Here is a 13,778-nt window from a genome sequence, read left to right as displayed (position 1 = left end):
AATATAACTACTATAATACTGCCCCCTATGTACAAGAATATAACTACTATAATACTGCCCCCTATGTACAGGGATATAACTACTATAATACTGCCTCCTATGTACAAGAATATAACTACTATAATACTGCCCCCTATGTACAGGAATATAACTACTATAATACTGCCCCCTATGTACAGGAATATAACTACTATAATACTGCCCCCTATGTACAGGAATATAACTACTATAATACTGCCCCCTATGTACAGGAATATATCTACTATAATACTGCCCCCTATGTACAGGAATATAACTACTATAATACTGCCCCCTATGTACAAGAATATAACTACTATAATACTGCCCCCTATGTACAGGAATATAACTACTATAATACTGCCCCCTATGTACAGGAATATAACTACTATAATAGTGCCCCCTATGTACAAGAATATAACTACTATAATACTGCCCCCTATGTACAGGAATATAACTACTATAATACTGCCCCCTATGTACAGGAATATAACTACTATAATACTGCCCCTATGTACAGGAATATAACTACTATAATACTGCCCCCTATGTACTACAATATAACTACTATAATACTGCCCCCTATGTACAGGAATATAACTACTAAAATACTGCCCCCTATGTACAGGAATATAACTACTATAATACTGCCCCCTATGTACAGGAATATAACTACTATAATACTGCCCCCTATGTACAAGAATATAACTACTATAATACTGCCCTTTATGTACAAGAATATAACTACTATAATACTGCCCCCTATGTACAGGAATATAACTACTATAATACTGCCCCCTATGTACAGGAATATAACTACTATAATACTGCCCCCTATGTACAGGAATATAACTACTATAATACTGCCCCCTATGTACAGGAATATAACTACTATAATACTGCCCCCTATGTACAGGAATATAACTACTATAATACTGCCCTTTATGTACAAGAATATAACTACTATAATACTGCCCCCTATGTACAGGAATATAACTACTATAATACTGCCCCCTATGTACAGGAACATAACTACTATAATACTGCCCCCTATGTACAAGAATATAACTACTATAATACTGCCCCCTATGTACAGGAATATAACTACTATAATACTGCCCCCTATGTACAGGAATATAACTACTATAATACTGCCCCCTATGTACAGGAATATAACTACTATAATACTGCCCCCTATGTACAGGAATATAACTACTATAATACTGCCCCCTATGTACAGGAATATAACTACTATAATACTGCCCCCTATGTACAGGAATATAACTACTATAATACTGCCCCCTATGTACAGGAATATAACTACTATAATACTGCCCCCTATGTACAGGGATATAACTACTATAATACTGCCCCCTATGTACAGGAATATAACTACTATAATACTGCCCCCTATGTACAGGAATATAACTACTATAATACTGCCCCCTATGTACAGGAATATAACTACTATAATACTGCCCCCTATGTACAGGAATATAACTACTATAATACTACGCACTATGTACAGGAATATAACTACTATAATACTGCCCCCTGTGTACAAGAATATAACTACTATACTACTGCCCCCTATGTACAGGAATATAACTACTATAATACTGCCCCCTATGTACAGGAATATAACTACTATAATACTGCCTCCTATGTACAGGAATATAACTACTATAATACTGCCCCCTATGTACAAGAATATATCTACTATAATACTGCCCCTATGTACAAGAATATAACTACTATAATACTGCCTCCTATGTACAGGAATATAACTACTATAATACTGCCCCCTATGTACAAGAATATAACTACTATAATACTGCCCCCTATGTACAGGAATATAACTACTATAATACTGCCCCCTATGTACAGGAATATAACTACTATAATACTGCCCCCTATGTACAGGAATATAACTACTATAATACTGCCCCCTATGTACAAGAATATAACTACTATAATACTGCCCCCTATGTACAGGAATATAACTACTATAATACTGCCCTCTATGTACAGGAATATAACTACTATAATACTGCCCCTATGTACAGGAATATAACTACTATAATACAGCCCCTATGTACAGGAATATAACTACTATAATACTGCCCCCTATGTACAAGAATATAACTACTATAATACTGCCCCCTATGTACAAGAATATAACTACTATAATACTGCCCCCTATGTACAAGAATATAACTACTATAATACTGCCCCCTATGTACAAGAATATAACTACTATAATACTGCCCCCTATGTACAAGAATATAACTACTATAATACTGCCCCCTGTGTACAAGAATATAACTACTATACTACTGCCCCCTATGTACAGGAATATAACTACTATAATACTGCCCCCTATGTACAGGAATATAACTACTATAATACTGCCTCCTGTGTACAAGAATATAACTACTATACTACTGCCCCCTATGTACAGGAATATAACTACTATAATACTGCCTCCTATGTACAGGAATATAACTACTATAATACTGCCCCCTATGTACAAGAATATATCTACTATAATACTGCCCCTATGTACAAGAATATAACTACTATAATACTGCCTCCTATGTACAGGAATATAACTACTATAATACTGCCCCCTATGTACAAGAATATAACTACTATAATACTGCCCCCTATGTACAGGAATATAACTACTATAATACTGCCCCCTATGTACAGGAATATAACTACTATAATACTGCCCCCTATGTACAGGAATATAACTACTATAATACTGCCCCCTATGTACAAGAATATAACTACTATAATACTGCCCCCTATGTACAGGAATATAACTACTATAATACTGCCCTCTATGTACAGGAATATAACTACTATAATACTGCCCCTATGTACAGGAATATAACTACTATAATACTGCCCCTATGTACAGGAATATAACTACTATAATACTGCCCCCTATGTACAAGAATATAACTACTATAATACTGCCCCCTATGTACAAGAATATAACTACTATAATACTGCCCCCTATGTACAAGAATATAACTACTATAATACTGCCCCTATGTACAAGAATATAACTACTATAATACTGTCCCCTATGTACAAGAATATACCTACTATAATACCGCCCCCTATGTACAGGAATATAACTACTATAATACTGCCCCCTATGTACAAGAATATAAATACTATAATACTGCCCCCTATGTACAGGAATATAACTACTATAATACTGCCCCCTATGTACAGGAATATAACTACTATAATACTGCCCCCTATGTACAGGAATATAACTACTATAATACTGCCCCCTATGTACAGGAATATAACTACTATAATACTGCCCCCTATGTACAGGATTATAACTACTATAATACTGCCCTTTATGTACAAGAATATAACTACTATAATACTGCCCCCTATGTACAGGAATATAACTACTATAATACTGCCCCCTATGTACAGGAATATAACTACTATAATACTGCCCCCTATGTACAGGAATATAACTACTATAATACTGCCCCCTATGTACAGGAATATAACTACTATAATACTGCCCCCTATGTACAGGAATATAACTACTATAATACTGCCCTTTATGTACAAGAATATAACTACTATAATACTGCCCCCTATGTACAGGAATATAACTACTATAATACTGCCCCCTATGTACAGGAATATAACTACTATAATACTGCCCCCTATGTACAAGAATATAACTACTATAATACTGCCCCCTATGTACAGGAATATAACTACTATAATACTGCCCCCTATGTACAGGAATATAACTACTATAATACTGCCCCCTATGTACAGGAATATAACTACTATAATACTGCCCCCTATGTACAAGAATATAACTACTATAATACTGCCTCCTATGTACAGGAATATAACTACTATAATACTGCCCCCTATGTACTGGTCTCTCTCCTCTATACAGTATGATGGTTGTGCTGCTTGTGTGTTGCAGGTTGGCTCCTCCACTGTTCAGGCAGAACATATAATGCGGATATTCGATGCATCTGCTGATTTCCTGCTGGATGAATTCTGCAAAGCTGCACATTTTTTAAATATTTTCCTTCCTCTTCCGTTCCTCATCGTCTTGTGTATAGCGCTATTATTTTTCTATGTAAATACAGAAATCTTTATGTATTATTGTATAATGTCAAGAATGTAATGATAAGTAATTACACAAAACCGTCGCCAGATAATACCATAACACCCTTATCAAATACTACCGTGTACCGTTACCAGATAATACTACATATATCATACACTCACCGGCCACTTTATTAGGTCCACCATGCTAGTAACGGGTTGGACCCCCTTTTGCCTTCAGAACTGCCTCAATTCTTCGTGGCATAGATACAACAAGGTGCTGGAAGCTCCTCAGAGATTTTGCTCCATAGTGACATGATGGCATCACACAATTGCCGCAGATTTGTCGGCTGCACATCCATGATGCGAATCTCCCGTTCCACCACATCCCAAAGATGTTCTATTGTACTGAGATCTGGTGACTGTGGAGCCATTTGTGTCCAGTGACCTCATTGTCATGTTCAAGAAACCAGTCTGAGATGCTTCCAGCTTTATGACATGGCGCATTATCCTGCTGAAAGTAGCCATCAGATGTTACAGGGTACATTGTGCTCATAAAGGGATGGACATGGGCAGCAACAATACTCAGGTAGGCTGTGGCGTTGTACCAAGGGGCCCAAAGACACCATGACACCAGCACCACCAGCCTGACCCGCTGATACAAGGCAGGATGGATCCATGACACCACCACCACCAGCCTGACCCGCTGATACAAGCCAGGATGGATCCATGACACCACCACCACCAGCCTGAGCCGCTGATACAAGGCAGGATGGATCCATGACACCACCAGCACCAGCCTGACCCGCTGATACAAGGCAGGATGGATCCATGACACCACCACCACCAGCCTGACCCGCTGATACAAGGCAGGATGGATCCATGACACCACCACCACCAGCCTGACCCGCTGATACAAGGCAGGATGGATCCATGACACCACCACCACCAGCCTGAGCCGCTGATACAAGGCAGGATGGATCCATGACACCACCAGCACCAGCCTGAGCCGCTGATACAAGGCAGGATGGATCCATGACACCACCACCACCAGCCTGAGCCGCTGATACAAGGCAGGATGGATCCATGACACCAGCACCACCAGCCTGACCCGCTGATACAAGGCAGGATGGATCCATGACACCACCACCACCAGCCTGACCCGCTGATACAAGGCAGGATGGATCCATGACACCACCACCACCAGCCTGAGCCGCTGATACAAGGCAGGATGGATCCATGACACCACCACCACCAGCCTGAGCCGCTGATACAAGGCAGGATGGATCCATGACACCACCACCACCACCAGCCTGACCCGCTGATACAAGGCAGGATGGATCCATGACACCACCACCACCAGCCTGACCGCTGATACAAGGCAGGATGGATCCATGACACCACCACCACCAGCCTGACCCGCTGATACAAGGCAGGATGGATCCATGACACCACCACCACCAGCCTGAGCCGCTGATACAAGGCAGGATGGATCCATGACACCACCACCACCAGCCTGACCCGCTGATACAAGGCAGGATGGATCCATGACACCACCACCACCAGCCTGAGCCGCTGATACAAGGCAGGATGGATCCATGACACCACCAGCACCAGCCTGAGCCGCTGATACAAGGCAGGATGGATCCATGACACCACCACCACCAGCCTGAGCCGCTGATACAAGGCAGGATGGATCCATGACACCACCACCACCAGCCTGACCCGCTGATACAAGGCAGGATGGATCCATGACACCACCACCACCAGCCTGAGCCGCTGATACAAGGCAGGATGGATCCATGACACCAGCACCACCAGCCTGACCCGCTGATACAAGGCAGGATGGATCCATGACACCACCACCACCAGCCTGAGCCGCTGATACAAGGCAGGATGGATCCATGACACCAGCAACACCAGCCTGACCCGCTGATACAAGGCAGGATGGATCCATGACACCACCACCAGCCTGAGCCGCTGATACAAGGCAGGATGGATCCATGACACCACCACCACCAGCCTGAGCCGCTGATACAAGGCAGGATGGATCCATGACACCACCACCACCAGCCTGACCCGCTGATACAAGGCAGGATGGATCCATGACACCACCACCACCAGCCTGAGCTGCTGATACAAGGCAGGATGGATCCATGACACCACCACCACCAGCCTGAGCCGCTGATACAAGGCAGGATGGATCCATGACACCAGCACCACCAGCCTGAGCCGCTGATACAAGGCAGGATGGATCCATGACACCACCACCACCAGCCTGAGCCGCTGATACAAGGCAGGATGGATCCATGACACCACCACCACCAGCCTGACCCGCTGATACAAGGCAGGATGGATCCATGACACCACCACCACCAGCCTGACCCGCTGATACAAGGCAGGATGGATCCATGACACCACCACCACCAGCCTGAGCCGCTGATACAAGGCAGGATGGATCCATGACACCACCACCACCAGCCTGAGCCGCTGATACAAGGCAGGATGGATCCATGACACCACCACCACCAGCCTGAGCCGCTGATACAAGGCAGGATGGATCCATGACACCAGCACCACCAGCCTGACCCGCTGATACAAGGCAGGATGGATCCATGACACCACCACCACCAGCCTGAGCCGCTGATACAAGGCAGGATGGATCCATGACACCAGCACCACCAGCCTGACCCCCTGATACAAGGCAGGATGGATCCATGACACCAGCACCACCAGCCTGACCCGCTGATACAAGGCAGGATGGATCCATGACACCACCAGCACCAGCCTGACCCGCTGATACAAGGCAGGATGGATCCATGACACCAGCACCACCAGCCTGACCCGCTGATACAAGGCAGGATGGATCCATGACACCACCACCACCAGCCTGACCCGCTGATACAAGGCAGGATAGATCCATGACACCACCACCACCAGCCTGAGCCGCTGATACAGGGCAGGATGGATCCATGACACCACCACCACCAGCCTGAGCCGCTGATACAAGGCAGGATGGATCCATGACACCACCAGCACCAGCCTGACCCGCTGATACAAGGCAGGATGGATCCATGACACCAGCACCACCAGCCTGAGCCGCTGATACAAGGCAGGATGGATCCATGACACCACCACCACCAGCCTGAGCCGCTGATACAAGGCAGGATGGATCCATGACACCAGCACCACCAGCCTGACCCGCTGATACAAGGCAGGATGGATCCATGACACCACCACCACTAGCCTGAGCCGCTGATACAAGGCAGGATGGATCCATGACACCACCACCACCAGCCTGACCCGCTGATACAAGGCAGGATGGATCCATACCACCACCACCACCAGCCTGAGCCGCTGATACAAGGCAGGATGGATCCATGACACCACCACCAGCCTGAGCCGCTGATACAAGGCAGGATGGATCCATGACACCACCACCACCAGCCTGAGCCGCTGATACAAGGCAGGATGGATCCATGACACCACCACCACCAGCCTGAGCCGCTGATACAAGGCAGGATGGATCCATGACACCACCACCACCAGCCTGAGCCGCTGATACAAGGCAGGATGGATCCATGACACCACCACCACCAGCCTGACCCGCTGATACAAGGCAGGATGGATCCATGACACCACCACCACCAGCCTGAGCCGCTGATACAAGGCAGGATGGATCCATGACACCACCACCACCAGCCTGACCCGCTGATACAAGGCAGGATGGATCCATGACACCACCACCACCAGCCTGACCCGCTGATACAAGGCAGGATGGATCCATGACACCACCACCACCAGCCTGACCCGCTGATACAAGGCAGGATGGATCCATGACACCAGCACCACCAGCCTGAGCCGCTGATACAAGGCAGGATGGATCCATGACACCAGCACCACCAGCCTGAGCCGCTGATACAAGGCAGGATGGATCCATGACACCAGCACCACCAGCCTGAGCCGCTGATACAAGGCAGGATGGATCCATGACACCACCATCACCAGCCTGAGCCGCTGATACAAGGCAGGATGGATCCATGACACCACCACCACCAGCCTGACCCGCTGATACAAGGCAGGATGGATCCATGACACCAGCACCACCAGCCTGACCCGCTGATACAAGGCAGGATGGATCCATGACACCACCACCACCAGCCTGAGCCGCTGATACAAGGCAGGATGGATCCATGACACCAGCACCACCAGCCTGACCCGCTGATACAAGGCAGGATGGATCCATGACACCACCACCACCAGCCTGAGCCGCTGATACAAGGCAGGATGGATCCATGACACCACCACCACCAGCCTGAGCCGCTGATACAAGGCAGGATGGATCCATGACACCACCACCACCAGCCTGAGCCGCTGATACAAGGCAGGATGGATCCATGACACCACCACCACCAGCCTGACCCGCTGATACAAGGCAGGATGGATCCATGACACCACCACCACCAGCCTGACCCGCTGATACAAGGCAGGATGGATCCATGACACCACCACCACCAGCCTGACCCGCTGATACAAGGCAGGATGGATCCATGACACCACCACCACCAGCCTGACCCGCTGATACAAGGCAGGATGGATCCATGACACCACCACCACCAGCCTGAGCCGCTGATACAAGGCAGGATGGATCCATGACACCACCACCACCAGCCTGAGCCGCTGATACAAGGCAGGATGGATCCATGACACCACCACCACCAGCATGAGCCGCTGATACAAGGCAGGATGGATCCATGACACCAGCACCACCATCCTGACCCGCTGATACAAGGCAGGATGGATCCATGACACCACCACCACCAGCCTGAGCCGCTGATACAAGGCAGGATGGATCCATGACACCACCACCACCAGCCTGAGCCGCTGATACAAGGCAGGATGGATCCATGACACCACCACCACCAGCCTGAGCCGCTGATACAAGGCAGGATGGATCCATGACACCACCACCACCAGCCTGAGCCGCTGATACAAGGCAGGATGGATCCATGACACCACCACCACCAGCCTGACCCGCTGATACAAGGCAGGATGGATCAATGACACCACCACCAGCAGCTTGAGCCGCTGATACAAGGCAGGATGGATCCATGACACCACCACCACCAGCCTGACCCGCTGATACAAGGCAGGATGGATCCATGACACCACCACCAGCCTGACCCGCTGATACAAGGCAGGATGGATCCATGACACCACCACCACCAGCCTGAGCCGCTGATACAAGGCAGGATGGATCCATGACACCACCACCACCAGCCTGACCCGCTGATACAAGGCAGGATGGATCCATGACACCACCACCACCAGCCTGACCCGCTGATACAAGGCAGGATGGATCCATGACACCACCACCACCAGCCTGAACCGCTGATACAAGGCAGGATGGATCCATGACACCACCACCACCAGCCTGAGCCGCTGATACAAGGCAGGATGGATCCATGACACCACCACCACCAGCCTGACCCGCTGATACAAGGCAGGATGGATCCATGACACCACCACCACCAGCCTGACCCGCTGATACAAGGCAGGATGGATCCATGACACCACCACCACCAGCCTGAACCGCTGATACAAGGCAGGATGGATCCATGACACCACCACCACCAGCCTGAACCGCTGATACAAGGCAGGATGGATCCATGACACCACCACCACCAGCCTGAGCCGCTGATACAAGGCAGGATGGATCCATGACACCACCACCACCAGCCTGACCCGCTGATACAAGGCAGGATGGATCCATGACACCACCACCACCAGCCTGAGCCGCTGATACAAGGCAGGATGGATCCATGACACCACCACCACCAGCCTGACCCGCTGATACAAGGCAGGATGGATCCATGACACCACCACCACCAGCCTGACCCGCTGATACAAGGCAGGATGGATCCATGACACCACCAGCACCAGCCTGACCCGCTGATACAAGGCAGGATGGATCCATGACACCACCACCACCAGCCTGAGCCGCTGATACAAGGCAGGATGGATCCATGACACCACCACCACCAGCATGAGCCGCTGATACAAGGCAGGATGGATCCATGACACCAGCACCACCAGCCTGACCCGCTGATACAAGGCAGGATGGATCCATGACACCACCACCACCAGCCTGACCCGCTGATACAAGGCAGGATGGATCCATGACACCACCACCACCAGCCTGACCCGCTGATACAACGCAGGATGGATCCATGACACCACCACCACCAGCCTGAGCCGCTGATACAAGGCAGGATGGATCCATGACACCAGCACCACCAGCCTGACCCGCTGATACAAGGCAGGATGGATCCATGACACCACCACCACCAGCCTGAGCCGCTGATACAAGGCAGGATGGATCCATGACACCACCACCACCAGCCTGAGCCGCTGATACAAGGCAGGATGGATCCATGACACCACCACCACCAGCCTGACCCGCTGATACAAGGCAGGATGGATCCATGACACCACCACCAGCAGCCTGAGCCGCTGATACAAGGCAGGATGGATCCATGACACCACCACCACCAGCCTGAGCCGCTGATACAAGGCAGGATGGATCCATGACACCACCACCACCAGCCTGAGCCGCTGATACAAGGCAGGATGGATCCATGACACCACCACCACCAGCCTGACCCGCTGATACAAGGCAGGATGGATCCATGACACCACCACCACCAGCCTGACCCGCTGATACAAGGCAGGATGGATCCATGACACCACCACCACCAGCATGAGCCGCTGATACAAGGCAGGATGGATCCATGACACCAGCACCACCAGCCTGACCCGCTGATACAAGGCAGGATGGATCCATGACACCAGCACCACCAGCCTGAGCCGCTGATACAAGGCAGGATGGATCCATGACACCACCAGCACCAGCCTGAGCCGCTGATACAAGGCAGGATGGATCCATGACACCACCACCAGCCTGACCCGCTGATACAAGGCAGGATGGATCCATGACACCACCACCACCAGCCTGACCCGCTGATACAAGGCAGGATGGATCCATGACACCACCTCCACCAGCCTGACCCGCTGATACAAGGCAGGATGGATCCATGACACCACCACCAGCAGCCTGAACCGCTGATACAAGGCAGGATGGATCCATGACACCACCACCACCAGCCTGAGCCGCTGATACAAGGCAGGATGGATCCATGACACCACCACCACCAGCCTGAGCCGCTGATACAAGGCAGGATGGATCCATGACACCACCACCAGCCTGAGCCGCTGATACAAGGCAGGATGGATCCATGACACCACCACCACCAGCCTGAGCCGCTGATACAAGGCAGGATGGATCCATGACACCACCACCACCACCAGCCTGAGCCGCTGATACAAGGCAGGATGGATCCATGACACCACCACCACCAGCCTGAGCCGCTGATACAAGGCAGGATGGATCCATGACACCACCACCACCACCAGCCTGAGCCGCTGATACAAGGCAGGATGGATCCATGACGCCACCACCACCAGCCTGACCCGCTGATACAAGGCAGGATGGATCCATGACACCACCACCACCAGCCTGCGCCGCTGATACAAGGCAGGATGGATCCATGACACCACCACCACCAGCCTGAGCCGCTGATACAAGGCAGGATGGATCCATGACACCACCAGCACCACCAGCCTGACCCGCTGATACAAGGCAGGATGGATCCATGACACCACCACCACCAGCCTGACCCGCTGATACAAGGCAGGATGGATCCATGACACCAGCACCACCAGCCTGACCCGCTGATACAAGGCAGGATGGATCCATGACACCACCACCACCAGCCTGACCGCTGATACAAGGCAGGATGGATCCATGACACCAGCACCACCAGCCTGACCCGCTGATACAAGGCAGGATGGATCCATGACACCACCACCACCAGCCTGACCCGCTGATAAAAGGCAGGATGGATCCATGACACCAGCACCACCAGCCTGACCCGCTGATACAAGGCAGGATGGATCCATGACACCACCACCACCAGCCTGACCCGCTGATACAAGGCAGGATGGATCCATGACACCACCACCACCAGCCTGAGCCGCTGATACAAGGCAGGATGGATCCATGACACCAGCACCACCAGCCTGAGCCGCTGATACAAGGCAGGATGGATCCATGACACCACCACCACCAGCCTGACCCGCTGATACAAGGCAGGATGGATCCATGACACCACCACCACCAGCCTGACCCGCTGATACAAGGCAGGATGGATCCATGACACCACCACCACCAGCCTGACCCGCTGATACAAGGCAGGATGGATCCATGACACCACCACCACCAGCCTGAGCCGCTGATACAAGGCAGGATGGATCCATGACACCACCACCACCAGCCTGAGCCGCTGATACAAGGCAGGATGGATCCATGACACCAGCACCACCAGCCTGACCCGTTATACAAGGCAGGATGGATCCATGACACCAGCACCACCAGCCTGAGCCGCTGATAGAAGGCAGGATGGATCCATGACACCAGCACCACCAGCCTGACCCGCTGATACAAGGCAGGATGGATCCATGACACCACCACCACCAGCCTGAGCCGCTGATACAAGGCAGGATGGATCCATGACACCAGCACCACCAGCCTGACCCGCTGATACAAGGCAGGATGGATCCATGACACCACCACCATCAGCCTGACCCGCTGATAGAAGGCAGGATGGATCCATGCTTTCATGTTGTTGTACCAAATTCTGACCCTACCATCCGAATGTCGCAGCAGAAATCGAGACTCATCAGACCAGGCAACGTTTTTCCAATCTTCTACTGTCCAATTTCGATGAGCTTGTACAAATTGTAGCCTCAGTTTCCTGTTCTTAGCTGAAAGGAGTGGCACCCGGTGTGGTCTTCTGCTGCTGTAGCCCATCTGCCTCAGAGTTGGACGTACTGTGCGTTCAGAGATGCTCTTCTGCCTACCTTGGTTGTAACGGGTGGCGATTTGAGTCACTGTTGCCTTTCTATCAGCTCGAACCAGTCTGCCCATTCTCCTCTGACCTCTGGCATCAACAAGGCATTTCCGCCCACAGAACTGCTGCTCACTGGATGTTTTTTCTTTTTCGGACCATTCTCTGTAAACCCTAGAGATGGTTGTGCGTGAAAATCCCAGTAGATCAGCAGTTTCTGAAATACTCAGACCAGCCCTTCTGGCACCAACAACCATGCCACGTTCACAGGCCACAAATCACCTTTCTTCCCCATACTGATGCTCGGGAGAACTGCAGGAGATTGTCTTGACCATGTCTACATGCCTAAATGCACTGAGATGCTGCCATGTGATTGGCTGATTAGAAATTAAGTGTTAACGAGCGGTTGGACAGGTGTACCTAATAAAGTGGCCGGTGAGTGTATATGCCCCTCACCCCACAAGTGCCCCCAGTTTGAATCGCTATTCTCAGTCCCAGTGTTTCTCCATGATGGGTTTATGCAGGTTTGGATCTGTTAGGGCAATGGTATCGCGGTCATCTCCGGTCTCTAGCAGAGCTGCCCCTGTCTGTTTCCAACCTCAATAACTTTTCACTAGAAACTTGTTTGTGTACCTCAAGTCGATCACCATTTACCCCCAGGTTTGGGCACTGGGAAGATTCGAG

The 13,778-nt window shown here is 50.2% G+C and overlaps 1 protein-coding gene across 1 annotated transcript in view; it reads left to right on the top strand.

Moving 5' to 3' along the window:
* CD4 (CD4 molecule) overlaps positions 1-4,690 on the top strand; it is a 64,451-nt gene extending 59,761 nt beyond the window's left edge. The window contains exon 10 of the mRNA XM_072129651.1: positions 4,001-4,690. Coding sequence (XP_071985752.1) covers positions 4,001-4,034 — 34 coding nt within the window. The 3' untranslated portion in view covers positions 4,035-4,690. The remainder of the gene's footprint in view (positions 1-4,000) is intronic.
* Positions 4,691-13,778: the final 9,088 nt, after the last annotated feature.

Source organism: Engystomops pustulosus, chromosome 11 (genome assembly GCF_040894005.1).
Source record: "Engystomops pustulosus chromosome 11, aEngPut4.maternal, whole genome shotgun sequence".
NCBI lineage: Eukaryota > Metazoa > Chordata > Amphibia > Anura > Leptodactylidae > Engystomops > Engystomops pustulosus.
The sequence above is the reverse complement of the archived record's forward strand: the minus strand, read 5'-3'. Positions and strand labels throughout refer to the sequence as shown.